The sequence below is a fragment of the Hyposmocoma kahamanoa genome, unplaced genomic scaffold (assembly GCF_003589595.1).
Source record: "Hyposmocoma kahamanoa isolate Upper Pololo Valley unplaced genomic scaffold, ASM358959v1 63, whole genome shotgun sequence".
Lineage (NCBI taxonomy): Eukaryota > Metazoa > Arthropoda > Insecta > Lepidoptera > Cosmopterigidae > Hyposmocoma > Hyposmocoma kahamanoa.
Window position 1 is genome coordinate 10,113,902 of NW_020653851.1, and position 22,974 is coordinate 10,136,875.

At 34.5% G+C, this 22,974-nt stretch overlaps 1 protein-coding gene across 1 annotated transcript in view; it reads left to right on the forward strand.

The window, feature by feature from the left end:
* The window catches only part of LOC113230398, a 119,108-nt gene extending 97,995 nt beyond the window's left edge, over positions 1-21,113 (forward strand). Inside the window, exons 2-6 of the mRNA XM_026464308.1 lie at positions 9,255-9,377; positions 15,859-17,455; positions 17,538-18,292; positions 19,245-19,374; positions 20,064-21,113. Coding sequence (XP_026320093.1) covers positions 9,293-9,377; positions 15,859-17,455; positions 17,538-18,292; positions 19,245-19,374; positions 20,064-20,112 — 2,616 coding nt within the window. The 5' untranslated portion in view covers positions 9,255-9,292 and the 3' untranslated portion in view covers positions 20,113-21,113. The remainder of the gene's footprint in view (positions 1-9,254; positions 9,378-15,858; positions 17,456-17,537; positions 18,293-19,244; positions 19,375-20,063) is intronic.
* Positions 21,114-22,974: the final 1,861 nt, after the last annotated feature.

Sequence of the window (22,974 nt, forward strand, 5' to 3'; positions counted from 1 at the left end):
CAGATGTTAAGGTGGTAGTACTTCACCGTTTCGTTACGTAAAAATATATTATAACTATATTATTTTCCTAAGTGTTTTATATTAAACCCTAAAAAAGTAGGTATGCGTAAGAAATAACATTAACCTTATTGTCTTATTTGGGTGCGTTCGTAGAGTATTTAGATTTTTTTTAATACCTAACATACGCACTCAACATAAGGTCAAAAGTTACAAAAAATGTAAGAAATTTGGCAACACTGTATTTAATGTAAAAATTGATCATTAAAATTATACGTACCAATTTACTTTTACAAAATTTAAAAACTATAAACTCTACCACATCAGCACGTAAAAAAAATATTGCTTATTTACTTCATCATAAACCATTTGTAGAGGAAGAATAAAAGAATCTGTAGAATTTTAAACATGTTGAGTCATTTATTGGTGAGCAAATACGTAAACACTATAGTCTATTCGGTGCGCACGAAAGCACAAATTTGAATTTTATGAATGGACTATTGTTGTTTGAGCGTGTCAATCATAAAACTGAAATAGTAAGACAAATATTTGCAAAACTGTAAAGATACAGAATTCATTGGTTTAGAGTAATTGTCCTCAGTCCTTCCACGTTTATCCCAAGAATTCAAAAACGACGTCATTCTTGACGAGTGACGTCATTGCAGTGTCATTATTTGTTTAAAACACGGTCCTTGCCCACGCGCATACAATACAACATTGACACGTTAGTACTCGTATTTCTTTTGGTAATAAAATAGTAAGAATGGTACTTATAACTATTATGTTGACAGTTCAACGCTAAGGTAGTGTTTTCTGCTGTCATGTTACATTATAGCATTTTTAACCGACTTTAAAGAAAGGAGGTGGTTCTCAATTCGACTCTATGTTTTATTTTTTTGTATGTATGTTACGCTATAACTCGGTACTTGTGAACCGATTTTGATGATTCTTTTTTTGTTGGAAAGAGGTAGCTTTGTATTGGTCCCATTTATATTTGAAGAAAACATTCCACCAGATTGACAAACTAGGGGATGAATGACTTTTGAGGTCGGTTTTTTTTAAAGCTGTTCTTAAGAAAACATTCGCTATGTAAGAATTTCAAAGATGTCTCGTAGCAACAAAATATTTCATTACCCGCCGTTTAGACAGCAACTTTACAAATAGAATCCTGTCTTCGTTACTTCGAAGCTGTTTGAGTTTCACTGTTTCTTTGTAAGAAAGACCACCCGCATTCGCGATTTCGCAAAGGCAGTTGAGTAGATACCTAAATGATTAAATAAAATCACTTTAATTCATTGAACGAAAGAATATCAACATTGCTACTTACAGTACTGAATGAAAAAACGTGAGATCTTGCCTTTAAAGTTTTTTAAAATTAATAATTCTCTTTTATATTAATAAGTTCAACAACGAACATTATTTTGAAATACTGTAATTACGGACTTTCAAGAATTGTATATGGTTTTCCGTTTACAGGACCGGAGACGGTTTCTTACGAGTCTTTGTTGAGAAAAGCTGTACCTAATTCATCCTCTAGTGGATAAAGGTACTAAGTACGTTTTTGGCTGGCTTGTAAATGGCTTAAAGTTATACGGTAGTTGATGTAAAGGCGTACATTCGTCGATTCGAAGGGACGGATATACTGTGTACTATTTTCATAGGTTTTGGGCCTGAAAGCATACCTAAGTCTCCGTGAGTGACGTATTATACACGGAAAGCCATATACGCTTCCGGGAACCTCTTTATACATATAATTGATATACGTATAAATATCAAAAATATTGATAACCTCGGTGGCGTACGGTTTACATTGTGGGCGCCGAATGCGAAGATCCCGGGTTTGATTCCGGGTAGGACCAATTTGGGGAATGAACTTTTCTAATCTGATCTAGGTGTTCTGGAAAGTACCTCAGAATGAATTGCGCTGCTCTGGTAGTCATAATACTGGGAATTTTCTAGTTTGAGACCAGGCAATTGGAGTGTTGTCTGGCTCATATTATATTATTGTTATTACATACTAATATCTACTGCTTTTAGTAAATTCTTCGAATAAAATAAAAATAATTCAATTTACTACCCGGTGTTATACTATGTAATGAAAATTTCAGATAAAATCATATTACTAATACACAAAAGTAAAAGTAAATTTAAAAGTTTTGCTGTGCACGTACACAGTTCGTAAGTGTCAAAAACGTGCCTAAAAGTTACTAATAAAGTTAAACACTGTTGTGACATGGTTACCGAATTGATACTTACGATGCTCGCGTAACAATTCATCTAAATTTGAAATGTTTACCCTGTTATTTTCTTTAAACGGCGGCGCTGCGTGACGATACTCATTAGTCATTCACCTGAGTATTAATTTCCTTCCGTGTTCCACAAATCTTTCGAGGTTTCACACGATATTTATTGCAAATTTGCTTACGGGCACGATTTTCTTCAACGTATTGTTCAATTAGACGAATCCATTGCAAATTTGCTTACGGACACGATTTTCTTCAATGTACATTGTTCAATTAGTTTAAATCCATTATTTATGCTTATTTTACCGTATAAGGTCTCTTTCCGCCGTCTTTTATTGTATCTTTTAAAAGGTTAATAGTCCATATTTGTCAATACGTAATCACCTGGACGTTTCAAATGCTGCTATAACTTTAAACGGATTATAGAATGCGTTTCAAATTTTACATTGCGTTTCGGTTTTGAAAGGTAAAAGTGCTGGTGAAATTACAGGCACATGGGTCTCATCAATTTATGTTTCAAGATGACGAGCGCAGCCGCAGTGCAAACTGTAAGTGGCACTGCTACCTGTCATGGACAGGTGTGTCGCTTACAGGCGCACGACTTGTTCGTCCCGTCGCTACATATCACAAAAATTACACACAATCTCAAATTTCTGAAACAGAAATTATACTAGTATTAAACCTAATGCAAACAATTATGACTCAAAAAATGTTTCTAGATAGGAGGTGCGACCCGGTCTGATTCATCAAGGTCGAATATCGTATAATTTTAATCCAGTTCTTCAGACTCTGTTCCGAATTTCCGAAATCAAACGTCTTGTCGCTTACATCATTCGCTCACTGAGAATGAATCATACGGTTATTTTGTCTCACAGAAATATCCGCTGGTATTTAAGATTACGTGCCTATTCCGTAGAAGAGCTGTTTTGCAACATCACCTGTACTGAGACATATAGAAAAAAATCACAATAGTGATATTCACAACAATGTTGCGTGTAGGGTGTGATAAATTATGCGAAGTTATTCAATATCAGTCTTTATTAAACTTGAACTTGAATTCATTAGACTTTATGGGCAATACTTTTTACGGTACGTTCGTGTTACACGCAAGTTTTTATGATTATTCTAATTGTGTACAACTCTAATGGTAAACATTAAAATTTCATGACGATGCTAAAGAAATTATTTCCGGCTGGCGTTCAGAAAATATTTGTGATGCTCTGCCTTTTTTATTGCTTACTGACGCAGTGGCTTGCCCTAACATTTTTTCGGATACGATATATATTGGTTTCTCGAAACATGCGAATTAATTTTATCCGGTGTGTCTGTGCTATTGAGTTCACGTCGAAGCATCTTGCGTAATAGTATTACAAAGTTAAATGAGAAAGTTCGAATAATGTGGTTTTCCGGTGTAGAGTCGAAAAGTGATGATGGCCATCAAACTCATTGTTCTGTGAGTATTATACTGATGGGGCTACCATTGATATGATTGTGTTTTGTTTCTCGGTTATGCTCGGTGATTTAAAACTCATTTTTGATTCCGTTTTCTGATGGGAACTCGAAATTTGTAGTCATGAGTTTTTGGTAGCAGTTAAGTTCTAAATTCTTTATCTTTATTTACGTATATAATAAAGATATGACAAAATAGACGCTAATCATTGTCAAATTAGGTACGTTTAGAAGAGATAACCCTCAAAGCAGTCAGGCGGTCCCAATGATAATAATAATGAGAAGTAACGGCGGCCTATATTTCTTTGGTTTTTTCTGCGAAGGAGGAAATTGTCATGGATGCCGAAAATTCGGACCAGATGTTTTGTTCGACTTTACTGTGATGTGAACTATCCAGTAACCTACGGCTTAAAGGATCGGCTTAGGGAGAACCCTAGTCTATAGATTTTGCGAAACTAGAGTAATAGCCTTAGTAATGCAAATGCGTTGTCGGTCGTGAAACATAATGTATGAAATGTCTTGGATTTCGCTAACACGTCCTACCCTTTATTCTGGAATACAACAGTACTGAATTCAAGAAAAGGCTGGGCTATGCTTTTTCCTACTAATTCTACGGACAGTTCCTAGAACCTTACCACCAGTTTAAGTATTAAATATTTTTGTAACTATAGTTCTAAATAGGTTGTTTAAATTAATATTGGACATAAATCTTTGATGATTAAAATCATCGCAGACAGCCTAGTAGCAGTAAGAATCGTGAAAGAGTTCGTCCTGGGAAGTCCTGCCACCTTACCTATTTCTGTGTGTCTAATGTAAGCATTACTGCGTTCCGGTTTTGAAGGGTAAGGGTGCTGGTGAAATTACAGGCACAAGGGACTTGTCAACTTATGTCCATGCCCTCCAGATCTTTGCGTTTTAAAGCTCTGAGTGGCACTGCAACTGTTGTGGACAAAAGTGTCGCTTACCACCAGGCCCACGACTTGTTCGTCCCGTCACTTGGTCTCATAAAAAGGCCGTGACCATGAGGTCTGTAAAGAGCCTGAAACGTTGGTTTGTTTGAATAAACAAATACATGTGTATTTGTATACATGTAGACCCAGAAAAAAATTGTTTAATGTCAAACTCAAGTTCAAATAATCTTAATTTCATACGTAAACATAACATTACATTTACATTTGAAATCGTCACATTGATTTAACTCCTAAGTACTACTCTTTCGAAAGGCAGATTTCCCTGAGAAGAACGAGTAAAACACTACAGGGGCTGCTCTTTGTAAATAAAAATGTGTATACATTTATCATTTACAATATTTATTTTAAATAATTACGATAGATCAAGACAACCTGCAAGTTCTAGACATGTCACTACCATGGCTTATTATCTCACTACCTTTAGTGTAAAACTTTTGTTTCACTGTAGTTTTAAACCTCGTAAATGGCAAATTTTGAATATCAACGGAATCTTATTATAGAAGCGTATACAATAGACTATGGTTAGTCTTAAATTTTGGACTATTATTGATTTGTAACAATCATCTTCAATTTTCTCCAAACCTCGTCAAACTGTACAGGATGAATGGCTGTGAACCAGGAAACAATACTGAGAACTGACAGAAATAGTTCAAACTAACGAGTTGCGTACACATTAAACTGGCGCCTTGAACGGCGTCAAAAGCGATATAATTCTCTATCAGTGCAACGTTCTTGATTAATGACAGTATAAGTGAGTACACTTATTATATATTACCGGTGCAAATAGGTCATCTATACGAGTGAAATGTTAGAGTTATCAATTGTCATATGTTGGTGACAGGAATAGGAGTCCTAGATATAATATACGATATTACAATATGATTAATATACACTCGTTTTTACCTTACCTTTTTTTGCTTTCCTCTAAATAACTCGTTATTTTAGACGAACGCTAAAAAAGTACAATAAATAAATCGATACCCCACACATAAGTTGTAGTAAGTCCAAATACCATTTTTTGCTTTTCAACTTAAATATATACTTATTATGTATATTATGGGTTCCATGTTTGAAAGTAACCATAACATTAAGTGATTTCCTTACTTCTAAATATGAAACCTATATATGCATAAAAAATGATTTAATATTTAAGTTAAAAATTAAAAAATGGTATTTTGACTTACTACAACTTTCGTGGCGGTATCGAAATAAATATTACAATAGAATAGAAACCTTTATTATAACGCCACAACACAAAAATACACAGAAAGAAATAAAAAAAAGGCAACGCAAATGTAAAACAATATATATATCACATAAAAAACGAAGCAAAACATATCAAATTCTAAATAGACAATTCACAATTTTTCACAATTAATAAATGCCATGTGTGCGGCTGTAGCGTATGTAAAATGTATATAGGTATTAAACAACATCATGTACGATGCTCTTATCTCAAAGCAAGCAATTAAATACCCAAACCCGAGACAATAGAAGAAAGCTAGTTTTTCTCACGACTCGGCCGGGGATCGAATCCGGGACCTCAGAGATGGACTCACCATGAAAACTGGTGTGCAAACCACTCGAACACGGAGGTCGTCAAAGGTTGAATTATAATAACAAGGTTTATATTAATCACTGGTCACAAACACCAGAATATTAATTTGAAAAAGAACGACCTCAATCATCTTTTGATTTCGGTTAAACAGTCTTTTCCGGTTATGGATATTTAACCGTGATTTTATTATAAATTTAACGTTCTAGGAAAGACGTTATTCGTTTCAACGATAACGATTGCCGCTAATTTTATTTAACTACTAGTAGTTACACCATAGTAAGAACACACAAGACACGTTTATGTCGCACAAGTTGGTTCAATTTAATTTATTTCCTATTCTCTACGGTATTGAACAAATTTCTTTTTTCCTACGTTTAAATACATCCATATTTTTCAAGCTTTGTCCAGCTTATTCTTTTCACTTTCCGATTATTCCAGTACCATATTTCATATATTATAGAAAAGTCTTATACCTGCACAGCAAAACCTAGCTACAAATTTAAATTTCCTAACTACTTTTATAGAGTCTGAGTAATTAGAACAGCAATCAGTTCAAAAGTTATGTCAATCGACTCGTACCTATTTCCAGTCTTCATTCTTACGGCATCCCATTGATGAGGAACGTCTCACCGGTTGACTAACCACTCGCAACGTATTGTGACCAGCCTGCCAAGTAATAATTACATTACCAAGCCACCATGTAATCACCTACGTAATCAATTGGTTTTGATTTTGACGTGATGTCACCGGCACTGTAAAATATAAGAACAATACTAGAGTATTTTAGTAGCAGCAGAGCTCCTTGTGAGAGTTCGTTCAGAATTATTAGAATTATTACATCAGAAATACAGCCACCTCACCTATTTCTGCCACCAAACGGTAATGTGAGCATTATTGCGTTCCGGTTTTCAACGGTAAGGGTGCTGGTGAAATTACAGACACATGGGACTTGTCAAGTTATGACTCAAGGCGACGGGCGCAGTGGCAGTGTCCCTCAGATCTATTCGATTTAAAGTTGGCATTGAAACTGGACAGGTGTATCGCTTACCACTAGGCCCACGACTTGTTCGCCCCGTCACTTGGTATGATAAAAAAATTTGAAAATATTTTTGTTCCGTATAAATATATGGAGTAGCTGCACCATTGCTTGAAACTACGCTAACCGAAAAAACTAGATGGACTTTTCCACTAAAAACACTTTCTTTATTTGATATGCTAATTTGTAGAAGTCGTTTTGAAGTAAGTTTGGCAAAAAAAACCTAAAGGGCGCTTGGTTAAGCCGACAATCATAGATGATCTTTATGATGGAATTAAATGTTTCAAATTGGCTTTAGTGTGTGGCACAATATTTAGAAACACTTTATTCGATAAAAATATATCAAGCATAACATTAATTGACAGGTCACTAGGTAATATATGAATATATGAATGTATTTTAAATAAATTAAAAAGTAATGCACCTTTTTAATTCGCACTAATATTGATAATGTCAAATATTAATGTGGAACAAGATATGAATTGCCTCGTATTGCAACTTTGTAATCTTGCTTACCTTTCAAGTACAGGATTGGCAACAGGTTTTCCTATTGGAATTTTATTTGCACATACTATCATAAATGGAGATGCCTGTGTTAAGAAACCGATATTTAATGTTGACGTGTACAGTCATTAAACGTGGTGTCATATGGTTGCGACATTAAGTTTTATAATTCTGTGACCTTCTTTAAGAATTGGTGTGTGATAAATGATTAATTATAGTTGAGGCTAATTAATAAAACAATGGCATATTATTAAAGTAAAGCGAGGTTTATAGAAAGATTTGTATGATTATTATTTCTTAACAGTTTTAAAATAATGTTTAGGTACAATAGGATAAATAAATTATAATTAATTAAAATATTAATCCGACATTAAGTTTTTCACCTTATATACACTTTTCTCACATTATTCAACATATTCATACATTGTAATGCTCGTATTACTTATTGCTGCTTTCTAGAGAATTACGCAAAGAAATTATGTAGAAATATGTCAAGATAAATCTGTGATGGCTCAGCGTGGGAGACCCCTTCAAGGCAAATGGATAATCGCTGTCATTCACTTGCCGCACTTTAGCCACTTTTATATATTATTATTCTGCTGAAGTTAGTAATAAATTTTTCTCACCTCACTTACTGCGTCCCACTACTGAGCTCTGGATTTTAGGTCATTGTTCACGACGCTGTCTTAATGCACTACTTTGAAGTGTTTTGTTGATTATTTTTCAATGGTCACGTGATTTCTTTCACCGTAAAAGCATAGTGTAATAAGGCTAGTATGATAACTCCATACAAACGTAGCAGCGCAGCTTGTATGTGTGCGCTCCCACCTCGTGCCGTGTATGGACGCACACATTTGCGTAATCTCACGATGCACTCGCGTTGCATAGCGCTGATCGTCTCACGAGCCTTTCGTTATTATGCGATTGTATTAGTCTGTACATGACGCGCATATTTGTCTTATTATACTATGGTAAAAGCAAGTGACTATTTAATAACGTACTCGAAACTGTACATCGCTAGAAAGTACCTAGTGGTCCTTGGTTGTTGAATCCAATATATTTGGGTCGTAATCGATCGACTTACTAGATTATATTTGCTGAGCATGAAATTAGGGATGCTTGTTGCCAGAAAAGTTGATTCTTAGTTTCATTACTTGGGTTTCAAATCTGTCTGTCTGTCTAACGGCTAACCTGATAATATATATTTACAATTAATCATAATTGTCAGTAAAATGTAAACTAATGTTAGAATTATTAGATATGGGTTTTGTATTATGTTCCCACATATCCTGTTTAATACATATAATATACCGAGCTAATGTCATGACATTTCGACAATTGCCAGCAGTATGCAAATGCATCCACCTATTTGTCAATTGCTCTATATACTGTTCTTGCCGAAGCCAATGCGATTTAGCAGGGTGCTTACCCTTTCTAAGCCTAAAGAAATTCACAATTGAGAGCTTATATATTATTTTATATTTATATTGCTTCAGACTTCTGAGGCGATAACAATGAAGTGAGCGGAGTTGAAATGCGGTGGTTCAAGAAAGGCGAGCCGCCGAGGCTGCTCGTCGTCTCCCCGGACGATCACATACACTCCAGAAGGTCAAGAATCGGTGAGTTAATAATAATAACGCAACACACTCATAGCCCTGCACTTGGGAAACCCTGTATCGCAAGTGCCATGGACACACACATAGACAACCACAAATTACATCCAAACTCACGAGAGAAATATATGTAGGTCATACAAATATTTCTTCCGACCCGGGAATCGAACCCGGTACCTCTGCGTGGCAGTCAAGCTTGGTAACCGTTCGGCCACGGAGGCAATTATTACAGTTGATCCAATTACCTACAGTTTCACATCTGAATGGAAAATATCCTACGTCGAACCATAACAAACTTAGGTAACAAACAAACCTATACTTGGGGGTCCTATGCAAATCTGCTAATTTTCTTGAAATCACTGGTCATTGTTATTCCATTAAAACTCCACTGAGATTGCGTTGCAATTATGATAATATTTTATTATGCTAAAATCCAGTTGCAGTGGCAGTTGAGTCTCAACATAGTGTCAGTGATTTCATTCAATAACGTTCGATCTTGCCTTACTAAAACTACCATGGAAATTACTATGCATATCTAAATTTCCATCTCGTATATTATTTATAGTATTTATCTCGTATATATTATATCTCGTATTTCATAGCAATTTTGTCTTTAAATTAAATATAATACAATGTGTTGATTTGCATTCTCGCCGTATTTACAGAGGTCATTCTATCCGAAACTGAACCCAAATCACTAAAAAATAAAAAAAATCGTTAATTCCTATATTTTTATTTAATTGCGGTAAACAAATTTAATCCAAAGGCCATTGACTTACACGGCACTTGCAAACATTTTGAACAATGACCTTAAATGCGCAGAAATAAATGCATTTTAGATCTATTTGGTGGTGGGATGTGGGTAGCGACGGCGGAGGATTGTCGTATAGAGCGAGCGATTGGTAGATCAGTCGACCTTGTTCCCGTACTGCGTCTATGTCACGCTGACATCCCTCATACATTCTAGTCTGTCACGAAATGCCACGTGGTTTGGTTACATAACAAGAGTAAGTAATGCAAAAAAGAACCGCTACCAGGTTCACTAGAAAAACAAAAAGAAAATCGCAAAAAACCAAAGAATTGCAATGGTAGTTTAATAGTAGCTCGATGACTACTCTTCACTTTTAGCAGAATACCAAACATACAAAATCCTGTCATTGACACTCTATCTATACACAACCGAGGACATTTAAAAGCAGACTTGGGCCCAGGTTAATCAATAGCATAGAAAAATCATTTATTCGACGATAGCAAAAATACATAAAAGAAAAGGTAAAAACATGAAAAAAAAAGAAAAACAGAGTAAAAATTAGGCATGACAAAAAACAACCAACCATTGCATGCTATTCTGCATGCCCCGAACAGGTAACCACCTCAGCATAAGCGGGGCAGAGTATACTCCGCGCTGCTTCTTAGTTGGCAACCTTGGTCGATGTCGCAGCGATATAAATATGTCAACATAGAATGAAATTAAAATAATAATAAAGGGAGAACAATTTAAGTGTCATAATCAGTGTGTAATAATTAAAATAATACAATATAAGTAAATATACTACAACGATTCAATAAGAATATCATATATGTATATATCTTACACGCCTACATAAATACTGATAATAATCTCAGTACAGTAAAAAACCAACCTCAAGCGTGGAATTACATCTATTTGCCAAGTTTTAGTGAATGGAACCACTGCTGAGGAATTTTCTTTCCAACGAAAAAAGAATCATCAAAATCGGTTCACGAATGAGTTATCGCGTCACATGCATACAAAAAAACATACAGTCAAATTGAGAAGCTCCTCCTTTTTTTGAAGTCGGTTAAATATAGGTGCTGTATCACAAAAGTCGGGCTTATCCAGAGTCGATAGGTGTGTCTAACGCTACAGGAAATTCCTGAAATCATAGAAATGGTAAGTTGTCTGTTAGATCAGCTTGAATAAAATTTTATTCAAGTCTATTGCTAAAATATATTGATTTGAATTTATAATACTGGAATTAATTAACAAATAATAAAACTGTATTAAAATAATTTTTAAATATTGAATAAAAATACAATAATTGAAATAAAATAACCTAAATAACAGACATATTAATATTTACGTTACCATATTTCAATTGTGAGTCAAGAAGGAATCTTTTAATTTATTTTTAAAAGTAATTTTGTTTGAAAGGTCTTTGATCGGCGGTGTAATATTATCGCCGAGTTTCATTTAAATCTCTTCTACAACCGTTACTCCGTGTAATAAAATTTAGTTGCTTTGAAATGCACAGATTTGTCAGTGTTATAACCCGTTCTACCTATATAGCAATAGTGGGTTTAGTTACATAGCAAGCTATAATAATTGCAAAAAACACAGTGAATCATCGTAATCACCTGTGTAACTCTACGCGGATTCATTTTGTGGTAGATTTGCGGTTTCTGCTATAAATGATCAGAAATCAATTTTTACTCGGTATCGAGTTTCAGATCTCATTACTGTATTACTTTGATGTTATTATTCCATGAAAACGTAAGTATTTTGCATTAAAATTTCAACAAATCAGTCTGTATGACGCATTGTCAAGAAAATATAGCAGGAAATAAAAAAAGCCTTATTTAGCTCTACCTTTACGCCATTACGACATGTGACGTAAGAAGTTTGATCATTATAAAGAATGCCTTCATAAACGTATGATGTCTATCGAACTGTGCCCATTCTTCAATACCTATTGTATATGTGTACAACAAACCGCTTTTGAGTTGGCGTAAATAAATTTGCTACAATGTCTTTCTTTGCCACGTACATACCGTTGGTAATAGCCAAACTATCTCAATTGCATTATTTCCTTCGCAGCCAATTCTCTTTTGCATTTAGAATATATATATTTTTTTCATTCCAACAAAAGTCATTACAAAAAAAATATCATAGACGTCATTAACGCAGCCTGCTTAAAGAAAAAACATATTTCCTGTGCGAATTTGTTTTGGCGTAAATACTCATCTCTTCTTCTTGTAACTTTGTATAATTATTATAAATGCTTTTACGAAAACTGAGAAGATAACTTCGACAAATTAAAAATGACAATGTAAAAGTGTTATAATTTTAGCATCGTAAATTCGTAGAATCCTACCAGAATTGGTATTTCATAGCAAATATTTGCTTTAATATCCGTGCTATATTAATGTCAATATAAGAGTTTATTCTATATGGACTGCAACCTTTGAAACCTAGATAAGCAATGTCGTTAAATCCAAATAGGTATTTAGTGCGCAACCTTCGACTTAAAGATAAGAATACGCATTCAATAAAAACCAAGGACCAAACATAATGAGATTTTGTATGCCAGTTACGTTTTTACAATGAGCTAGTTGGTTTTTTTAGACTATTTGACGTTTAACACACAAAGCGTATATTTTACTTCAAGGCAGCTGTCATAAAAACGGTTACTGCATAATATGAAGCAACTTACTTTGGTTGTATTTTTTTGTAAGCTTTTTTAAAGTATTTAAATTGACAAAGGCACATGACGGGCCGCCTAATGGAAAGTCATAACTACTGTTTCTGGATATTAGTGATTAATTTGGTAGTATTCGTATAAAATAACTAATACTATGGGATATTTGCCTGTGTTTGCGCTGCGCTGGCATTCTCAGTCTTCAATTCGTAACACAGCAGTGCTGTTTTGCAGAAGCAATAAAGTAGGCACTGTGTACTTACCCAGAGCAAGTTATGTTATAGCTACATTAGTACAGGACCCTGATTTTAATTCAAATCGGCATCAATCCGATTGGGTAGCCCATCCGCAATATTATACGCCTCGACTCGGAAAAAACGCAGTGTCCTATCGGCAGAGGCAATCAAAATCAAACTGCTGGTCCTCGTGAAAGAATTCGTCTAAGAAAGTACTATCATCACCTTACCTATTTCTGGGGTGTTAGTTTAAATTACAGGCACAGGGGACTTGTTAACTTATTTCTCAGGGTGACGGGCGCAGTGGCAGTGCCCCGCAGATTTTTGCAATTTAAAGCTCTGAGTGGCACTACACCTGGTATGAATAGGCGTGTCGCTTTCCACCAGGCGTACTAACGACTTGTTCATCCCGTCTCTTTGTATCATAAAAAACGGGTTAGTGCATCAGTGAAATTGATATAAAAAAGATATATTAGCAATCTCAGATGATTGGAGATGAATCAAGATTTTGCCATGAAGACGTCGTATCAAACCTTTTAGGTACTACACAAAACTACATACTGTACACAAAACGCAGAAATATCAAAACGCCTAAAAGCAATTCGTTAGCAATTACAAATCGTAGCATAATTGGTTTTAATTTAGCGTAAGCAGTGTAGTCTATTACACATAATTCCGCATGACTGCCGGTGATTATTGTGTTTTTGATTATTCAGCGTAATTCCATGACATTTAGTTGATCGTAAGTAATTTTAAACACGATAAATTTTATAATATTCATAAGTTACACTAGCTAACACAAAGTAATACTAGCTTTCTTCAGCAAATTACGTCGCCATTAAGCGTCTAATTTACAAGTAAATACTTATTGTCGCTAAAGACCATTACCATTGTAAAACGTTGGGTATTCTACGTACACTCATTAGCAAGATACTTCGATTTACTAATTGTTTTTGAAACCTGAACAGTAATTTTAACTCATTTGCATTTATTAAGATTTGCCAATAGTCTAAGGAACTTGTAACAAATAGGTATTGGTATAATCCACGAAGCTTAGTAGAGCGTTAGATTAGCCGTTGCTTGCTTTCGGGCGGTGATCGATTCGACATTGACTATTGTTTTTTGACAATTGACATTCTAGTTTTGAACTATACCTATAACTATACCTCGGTAGCACAACGGTTTGCGCTGTGCGCGTTGGATATGAAGGGTTTCGATTCCCTGCAGGACCAATTAGGGAAATTAACTTTTCTATATTGGTTCTGATCTGGGTGTTGTGGGCACTAGCCCCAGAGTGAATTCCGTTGCTCTGGCACTTATAGTATCTACAAGGAATTCACTACTTTGAAACCAGTTGATTGGTGAGGTTGTTTAGAACATTATAATACTAGTTATTACTACTGTTAGTGTAAGTTGTTCAAAAAGATAAATGATTTGAAGTTTTATTACATCTCATAAACATCATCATCAAAAGTAAATAAATATATGCCATAACTGTGTTATGGCCTATTGGACGGGGGAATCTGTTACCTTCAATAAAATCACGTTCTTAAACTATTGACTTTATTAAGTGAAGATATTTACATTCTACGTTATATTATGTTAAATGTACTTCTATCTTTTTCTCTCTCTCTGTTCTCTGCAAAACTTTTTCTTTGACCGCCTCACACAACTTAGCACCCACTTTTTTATTTCACCAAAGTAACTTATTCTCGATCGTCCGCATCTACGCTTGTTACCCACTATGACTCGGATAATGAAGTCATCATTACGTTACTTCTTATAGGTTTCTAATAAATTTTAGTTTTTATAGGTTTGACCACTATGCATTTATTCTACTATGTTATTTGTAAACCACTATTTTGTTTTCAAATATAATCACAGTTTATTAATAACTAAACCCTACCCGGTGCAAAGTTTACGCAAGTTTTTCATCAGTGAAAAGAGGAAATTAGTAATGAACCAAGACAGATGAATAGGCTTACATTATACAAAATAAGTACGGAACGAATACTATACCCTGTGGAACACCATTGGAAACAAATACGGCCGGGTGACTTTAACCCTGTGGAACAACACTGTAAAGTTTTGTCACGATTGTTTTTGCAATTCTTAAAGTATCAACAATTGTTGTTATTCGTATATTTTTTGTAAACGTGTTTACATATCCAGAATTATAGATCAGATAATAAATATCTATTCACATTTACAACACGTCTTGGAAGATTTCTAGGAAAAATACTTCGTAAAGGAAGGCATTCTTCTTGTCATTCAGAGAACAAAATACATAGTAGATAAGTATAGGAAAATTGTAACCAATGTTGCAATAACAACCTACCTGTATATTGGTTAATACATTAATGAAAACGCGGAAGGAAGGAAATAATGACAGTAATATACATAATTTTGCATTTAGAATAGTATAAATAATAATGCTTTGTTTATTACGCATGTACGTTTAATATTCCTAAATAACAAGGTACAAATCAACGTTTGACTGCATACATGATTAAACTGTCACGCGAATATAAACACACCGATTGCGCATAATACAAATAATATTTTACAAACCAGCTAATTCCCTAAATCCTAATTTTCCTTAACTACGCCATGTCATCTCATTATCGTAAATAATTTTTGACGTTTAGTTAAATAAAAAGATGTCCTTACGTAACAAAAACGGTTTGTCCATATTTCAGCTACTAATTGGAAATACGAAAATATTTTCAATTTACATCTAAGTTTTGTTGCAATTATATTGCGTGTAACCATAATCATACACTTTTCTGATTTTGAATATTATTTTCTTTACAGACATGTCTCCAGTACGCTACCCTCATAGAAAAAGTCCAAGCAACAGCCCTGTGGAAACCAACTTTTATAACCTAAGCGAACAAATAATAATTGTGGACAAATCGCCCCACAGATGCCATCGTAGCGGTGAAACGCAAGTTACTCGCCGCATCTCATTACATAATGTGTCTCAAGAAACAAATGCACGGAAATACCGTGGTGGATCTTTAGAAAAGGAGTACATGGTCTATAGAGAAAAGCGGAATCCATTACTGGACAAAGTAAAAAACACTAAGCTATCATGTTTTAAATCCAATGGTCCTTTACGTCATCAGGGTGATGATGCCGCATCAACGTCAGGAAGCGATTGCAGCGGTTTCGATCATGTAGCTGACGTAAATAACTGTCGATATGCTACAAATTATCCTGAGGCTCACATTGAATTTGAAAATCATAACCCATGGGTGAAGATGCAAACTTACGAAGACGATGTATTTTTCACCAAAAATTTAACTAGTCCCGTTGAATCTAACTGGAGAGATGGTAGATCATTTACGAACAGGGGCACCAGATGCTATAGTTCCGGTTCCGAATGTGATCGTTATCATGCAATACCAAAAGTGGGCGCAAAACTATCCAAATCTAGTGACCAAATTTTCAATGATGATTATGAACCATATGATGAAACCTTGACATCCGTAAAAATTCCAAAAAAGACTGATAAGTATAAGACTAAAGATAACAAGGACACCATTGGGCCTAGTTCGTGTTTGTCTGCCAAAATAAAAGCAATGTCTGACAGGTATTTAAAGTCATCTAACAAATTTCTTTCTAAGCTTTATAAGCCTGGTGGAGAAAATGAAGATGTAAACGGTAGCAATGATAACGTATTGAAATCCAGTGGATCAAATAAAAGTAGAAAGAAAAGAGGTGGTGTCAAAGCAAAATTACGCAGCTTTTCATACGGAGCGCTACCGGGGTTAGACGAGTTTCAAAAAAGTCAGTCTGTTTTTCATGATGACGCTTGCCAAATATCATGCGATGACGAGAATGTATTAATACAAGACTGCGAAGATGCAGATTCTGGTATTCTAGTCAATGAGTCGGCTGCATCTTCTGTATTTGAAAGCGACCGAATATCTTCTAGATGTGAAAGTTCAGCATCTCATTCCATAGTGCCTTGCCATGGCAGAAGTATATCTGGTGATCAAGGTTACATAAAATCAAGAACTTCTGGCAGAATGAGTAGAGAACGAAATGATTGTCCTAAATCAAGACCTCGCAATACCCAAAGAGCTTTATCCCTAGACCGTAAAGAAATACTCAGGCGTTTGCCAAAAAACAATAATGATTACGAAGAACCTCAATATCTAGAACTGACTGATAAACAGAAAATGCGGCAACGGGAAGCCAGCTCAGGTGACTCAGGAATTCCACCAATACCTCCGTGCAGAAAACCTTCGAAAGACAAAGTACAATCTGAATTCAAAGTTGTCAGAATAATGAGAAGAAATGCGAGTGACGAATTGGGTATATTTATTGCCAAGACAAAACTTTCCGACGAAGGCCATATAGGGTACTTGGTAGCTCACGTGGTGCCTGGAGGTTTAGCAGAAAAGTTAGTAAAAAAATTATTTCAACCCTTAATTATATGCATACTTGTCACTTAGAATTTATTTACGCTTATATTTTTTTCACAGAGAAGGTACTCTACGTATTGGAGATGAATTGTTAAACGTCAATGGTCGAAGACTTCGCGATTTAACAATGTCCGAAGCGAAAGAAGCTCTGAGATCAGGCACATCAGAAATCGATATCGTAATTTGTAGACAAAAAATAGGACCAGATGGGAAACCAAGGACCATTTTACTAATGCATGAAAGCTCTGTGGATTATGAGAATGCATTAATATTAGGAAAGGAAAAGCGCGTAGATAAATATGACGTCGGCATCAACAGTTGGCGTTCGCAGGACGAGTCCGCCTGTAATCGCAGCGCGCTATCAGCGGCGGACGAGGCGGGCGACGGCGCGGCGAGCTCGCACACACACTTCCTCAAAGGCCAGAACGCGACTTACAGCAGCATGAACAACAAGCTGCTGCGCCGGAAAGTCGTCAGTTACGGTGGCGCGAACAAGGAGGGGATTGTACTAAGTTGTACTGGTGATATTGTTGACATCGATGTGCCGGACAGTGCTTCAGACAGAACTAAAGATCGGGAAAACAGTGACCCTGACATAAAAACACCAAATACTGCGAATTTTTGCACGCTTCCCCGGAAACCGCGAGCACCTACACACACATATCACACGATTACGTTTGAAAAAGGTCATGGAAAGAAACCCCTCGGTTTTACCATTGTGGGAGGACGCGATTCACCGCGAGGTCCACTTGGCATCTTTATTAAGAGCATCCTTCCACAAGGGCAAGCAATCGAGGATGGAAGACTTAAAGCTGGTATGTATAAAGTGATCACTTTGTTTTAAATACACTGTTTGCACTACGATTAGCGACTATGCACTTTGATAACATGCATGTGAAGAGCCACATTATCGTTGTTGAAATGTTTACAAAGAAGCACGTAATAGCATTGTGCACGACTCATGACACTGTTTATGACACATTATTTGTTTATGAGATGTAATAATTCTCGTGCTGCAATTTTTCAATATAATTTTAACACAATAACTTGTTGATTTAATTACTTATATTTACGTAACGTAATAAGGCATAATATATTAAATATAATGCAAGTAATCATTCTGCTTTATTTAATAGTACGTCTAATTAGTTTTACAAAGTCTAAACTTTAGTTTCTAAATATTAAATGTCGTTATGGACATATTTGCGATAAATTGATACTTTAGGGTATCAAAAAAGCTACTACATAAAAAGTTATCAACCTCATGTATTTTACTGTACGATACTGAATTTTATCACTGTGCAAACTTAAATATATGATAAACGTTTTTTTCCATTCTTGAATGATAACACATCCCTGTATTTAGAGCTGGTTTCCTAAAATTATTTATAAATTTCTTATCGCGACAGGGAACTACGCGAAATTATTTTAAGTGCCTATGTATTTATTTTAACTTTCCTGGAATCATTGGGCTAACTTATATGTGGAAACCTATTATTCTAAATAAAGCGCCCACTTTCCTGAATTTGTGTAGACAGTTTTGGACCTGGTAACATTTCATATTTATCGGGAACTGTTTTGATTTTTCACTGTACCATGCAAATTTATTCAGTCCTTAATAAAAATGCCTCAAGTTTGAGTGAATAAAGTGACTGACTGCAGAAATAGAAAAAAATATTTTGTATGTTTTCAAATTTGAAAACACGTCGTTTTATTTTCGTCAATAGAATTTATAAAACTACAATTATAAAACATTTGCAATTTCAGGCGACGAGGTGTTGGCGGTGAACGGACAGGCGTGTCACGAACTGGCGCACGTTGAGGCACTGGCTCTCTTTAAAGCTGTGAGGAACGGCTCCATAGAACTGAGGATTTGCCGGAGAGTCAAAAATTCACAGTAAGCACTACTTTTTATCGTTACCTGATCTCAAACTAGAAAATTTTCAGTACTATGAGTAAAAGAGCAACGAAATTAACTCCGGGGCACTAACAAGGTCACCCAGATCAGAACAAATTTAGAAAAGTACGTTTCCCAAATTAATCCTACCGGGAATCGAAGCCCTGGCCCTCTTCATCTAGTGCGCACACTCAACTGCTAAATGCTAATCCATCGAGATCGTCTTAACTAACTACTTTAAAATGATTATGGTCAGAAGGAAATAGCATAAGTAAACACTTCTACTGTTCGTTGTTAATTCCAAGGATTCTGACCATGAGTATGTCGTTCTTATGGGTAATAACATCAAAAACAACACCATGACAAATTAAAAAAAAACATTGCACTAATAATAACACAGCATTGCTTTGTCATTTTTCTATATGGGTAATATCAATAATGGCATGGAACAGCTCCTGCCATCCTATTGAAAAACATAAACCATTGCAATTATGATAATACGGATTTGCTTTCTCTTTTTTTTGCCATTTCATACTCTTGAAAAACAAAAAACATTGTACTAATGATACACATGTGTAATGATCCCTCAGGCTCTTACTTCAACCTTTGATTCTAGATGTATTTAGATTTGTACTACACTGATACGTTCTTAAGGAATAGATGCAACACATTTTTTTCTCTGCTTTCAGGTCTACCAAAGCAAAATCCTGTACGGATCTTCTTAATGACGAAGAGTGAAGCATTTAATATACGAGTATTCGGCACAAAAATAATTATACTGGATAAAGGTCGAGATGTTGTTATACGCAAATTTCATACTCTTATTCTATACCTATATATTGATTGACTATTAATCCACCCGAATCGGATTAGGCTGGGTTCAGGTGCTAATGACTATACACCCTAACTCATTCATGGGTAATATGACATAACGTTCCATCTCAGTCCAATTCGGTACAGGTGCACGAAGAGATTAGTTTTATTAACGGAAAAATACTAGATGTAGTGTTCTTTGTCTTTATAGAACTCGTCTGTTGGAAGATATGGAGTGCCAGTTCAACCACAGGCACCCAAGACTTGAGATCTTGTATCCCAAACTCATTAGTATCGCAAATATTTAAAGTTTATAGGCAGCGTTTAACGTCTGATTGTTTGCCGGTTAAAATATATAAATAAAGTAGACATTGTATTTACCCGCTATAAAATAGCTATTTGCAATATTTACTATATACGAGTATAGTATTAAAATCAACAAACTTTCAATGAAATTACAAAATAAATATCATAGTATGTGCCATTTAGAAATTTATAAAAATATTTGCACATTAGATGTAAACAGAGTCAATGCATATTGTTTTTTTTATCGTATTAACACTTAGCTACTTGCAAAGTGTGACGAACCTATAGTTCAAATTGATGAAATAGTGCGATTAAAATGCAGCATTAAATGAGGTATAATTCCCACATTTAATATTTATAAAGTATGATAACAAGTAGTTCATAAAATAAATTAACAATAAGGCAATATTTGTAAATAACGAGACAGGTGCGTGGAAACATTACACATGGATACAAGTTCTGTCAATTTTTGCACTGAACCTCAGCGTATAAATATGTTTAGCACAAAAAGGATTTGCAAATTTGTGCTCGAGTTGTTTCAATATCTTCCAAAATAAATACAGGGTGTTAACTCTATTATGTCACACTCGAAGGTAGTAAATCCATCCATTAAAAGAAGAATTTTACTACAGTGACTCCTTTGAAATCGCAAAAAGTAAGTTACAGTTCTGTACTAAATACTAAAAGTATTCAACTGTTATAATATTATTAATTAGTAATATTCATTAATTACGGTTACTTGAATATGTTAATAAAGCTAATGCAAATATCAATTTAGTATATTTTAAATTTAGGTTCATCAAGCATTAGCATTCATCAATGCTCTGATAAAATTATAATTATAATATTAATATTTATAAATGAAATATCATTCGCTCTTTGTTTGGGACTAAAATAATTAAAAAACATGGTAAGTAAGAGACAAAAATATAATAATTAATCGTGATTTCCGAGGGGTCTCTGTAGTAATACTTCTAACTATTAATATGTGAAATCACCCCTTTCGGGTGCAACGCAATTAAATTAACACCCAATATTTCAATTAAAACATCGCTCTGCCCGGACTGTATTTTATTTGTATCGTCTATGATTGCAGTGGATTTTTTTACAATCATTATGTACTGTAATGTAACCTGTACCTGACTATAAAGAACATTTGTATATAAACAATTTAGCGAAGCTCAAAATGTTATTCAAATACCTAGCTGAGGAATCCCAAAGATAAGAAGAAAGAGAAGAACTAGACGTATTTCGTTACTATTAATTTTTAGCTGTACGCGTCTATAGATAAAAGATATTGTTATGAACTAGATTAGAATATATCTAATAGTCTCTTCTTTATGTAACTGTGTTATATTATAGTTCATTAAAGTATTTAAAAGATGTTCTCATTGTATTCGTTTTGGTCATTGATGACATGTATCTTTTCTCTTTTTTTAGCTTGAATATTATGAGAACGAACCTTCATTCAACTGAATCTATCCATATTGCAGTCTACATGATTATTTGGTATGTTTAAAGGTAAAACCACATAAGTGTCATTTACCGCAAAAAATATTTAATTTATATACCTATGGCAATAAAATCACTATATTTCTGCACGTGAAACTCAATAACAAAAAAGCTATAAACTTAATAAGAGTTTTATCCATAATTTAGAGATTTTTTACCTTTAAGCAGACGATTTGTAAAATACTAACAACCTCGCAGGACTACGTATATACTATTAATATCAAAAATAACAACATTATACCATGACTTAATAATTCATCACATTTTATATTTCTACAAAAACAAAAATATTTAATTGGGTCACTCTAAACCATACGTTCCCAAACTTTTGGCTTACCGCCCACTAAGGCAAGATAAAAAAAAACCAACGCCCACAAAATAATTGAAAAAAACGTATTTATTATATTAACACAAAAAATCACAAAGAACAATATATACATATATATGTAGTGTATTTCATATAGATTCTTCAGGTTTTTTTTTTCAAATGCTGAAACACCCTTGGACAGCATCAACGCCACCCAATTGCTTCCGCCCCATTAAGACTCTTGAATTTTATATATATTATATATGTTATATTGTCTTCAGCGCCCACTGGGCACCTAGTTTTTAATTAAATAAATAAATTTTAATTTTTAACCGACTTCATTGGTAAATTTATGACGTTTTGTCAATATAATTATATAATCAATACAATTTTGTTAAGTCATGGAACAGAAATTATTGTTTATGACGTTAGTAATATAATCCTGCGATATTGTTACCATTTTGCAAATAGCCCTGTATAAATAAAGCATTATGAATTATATAAAAATTTAGTTATCACTCTAGAAGTGCAATCAAGAAAATGAACAAGTTGTGTCGTATACATTTACATTTATTTTACGTTAACGATCTGTATATTCTGTGATAGTTTTATTCTCCTAAATTGTTGTAAAATATCTGTAAGTGATTTAATTCCCGTTGAAT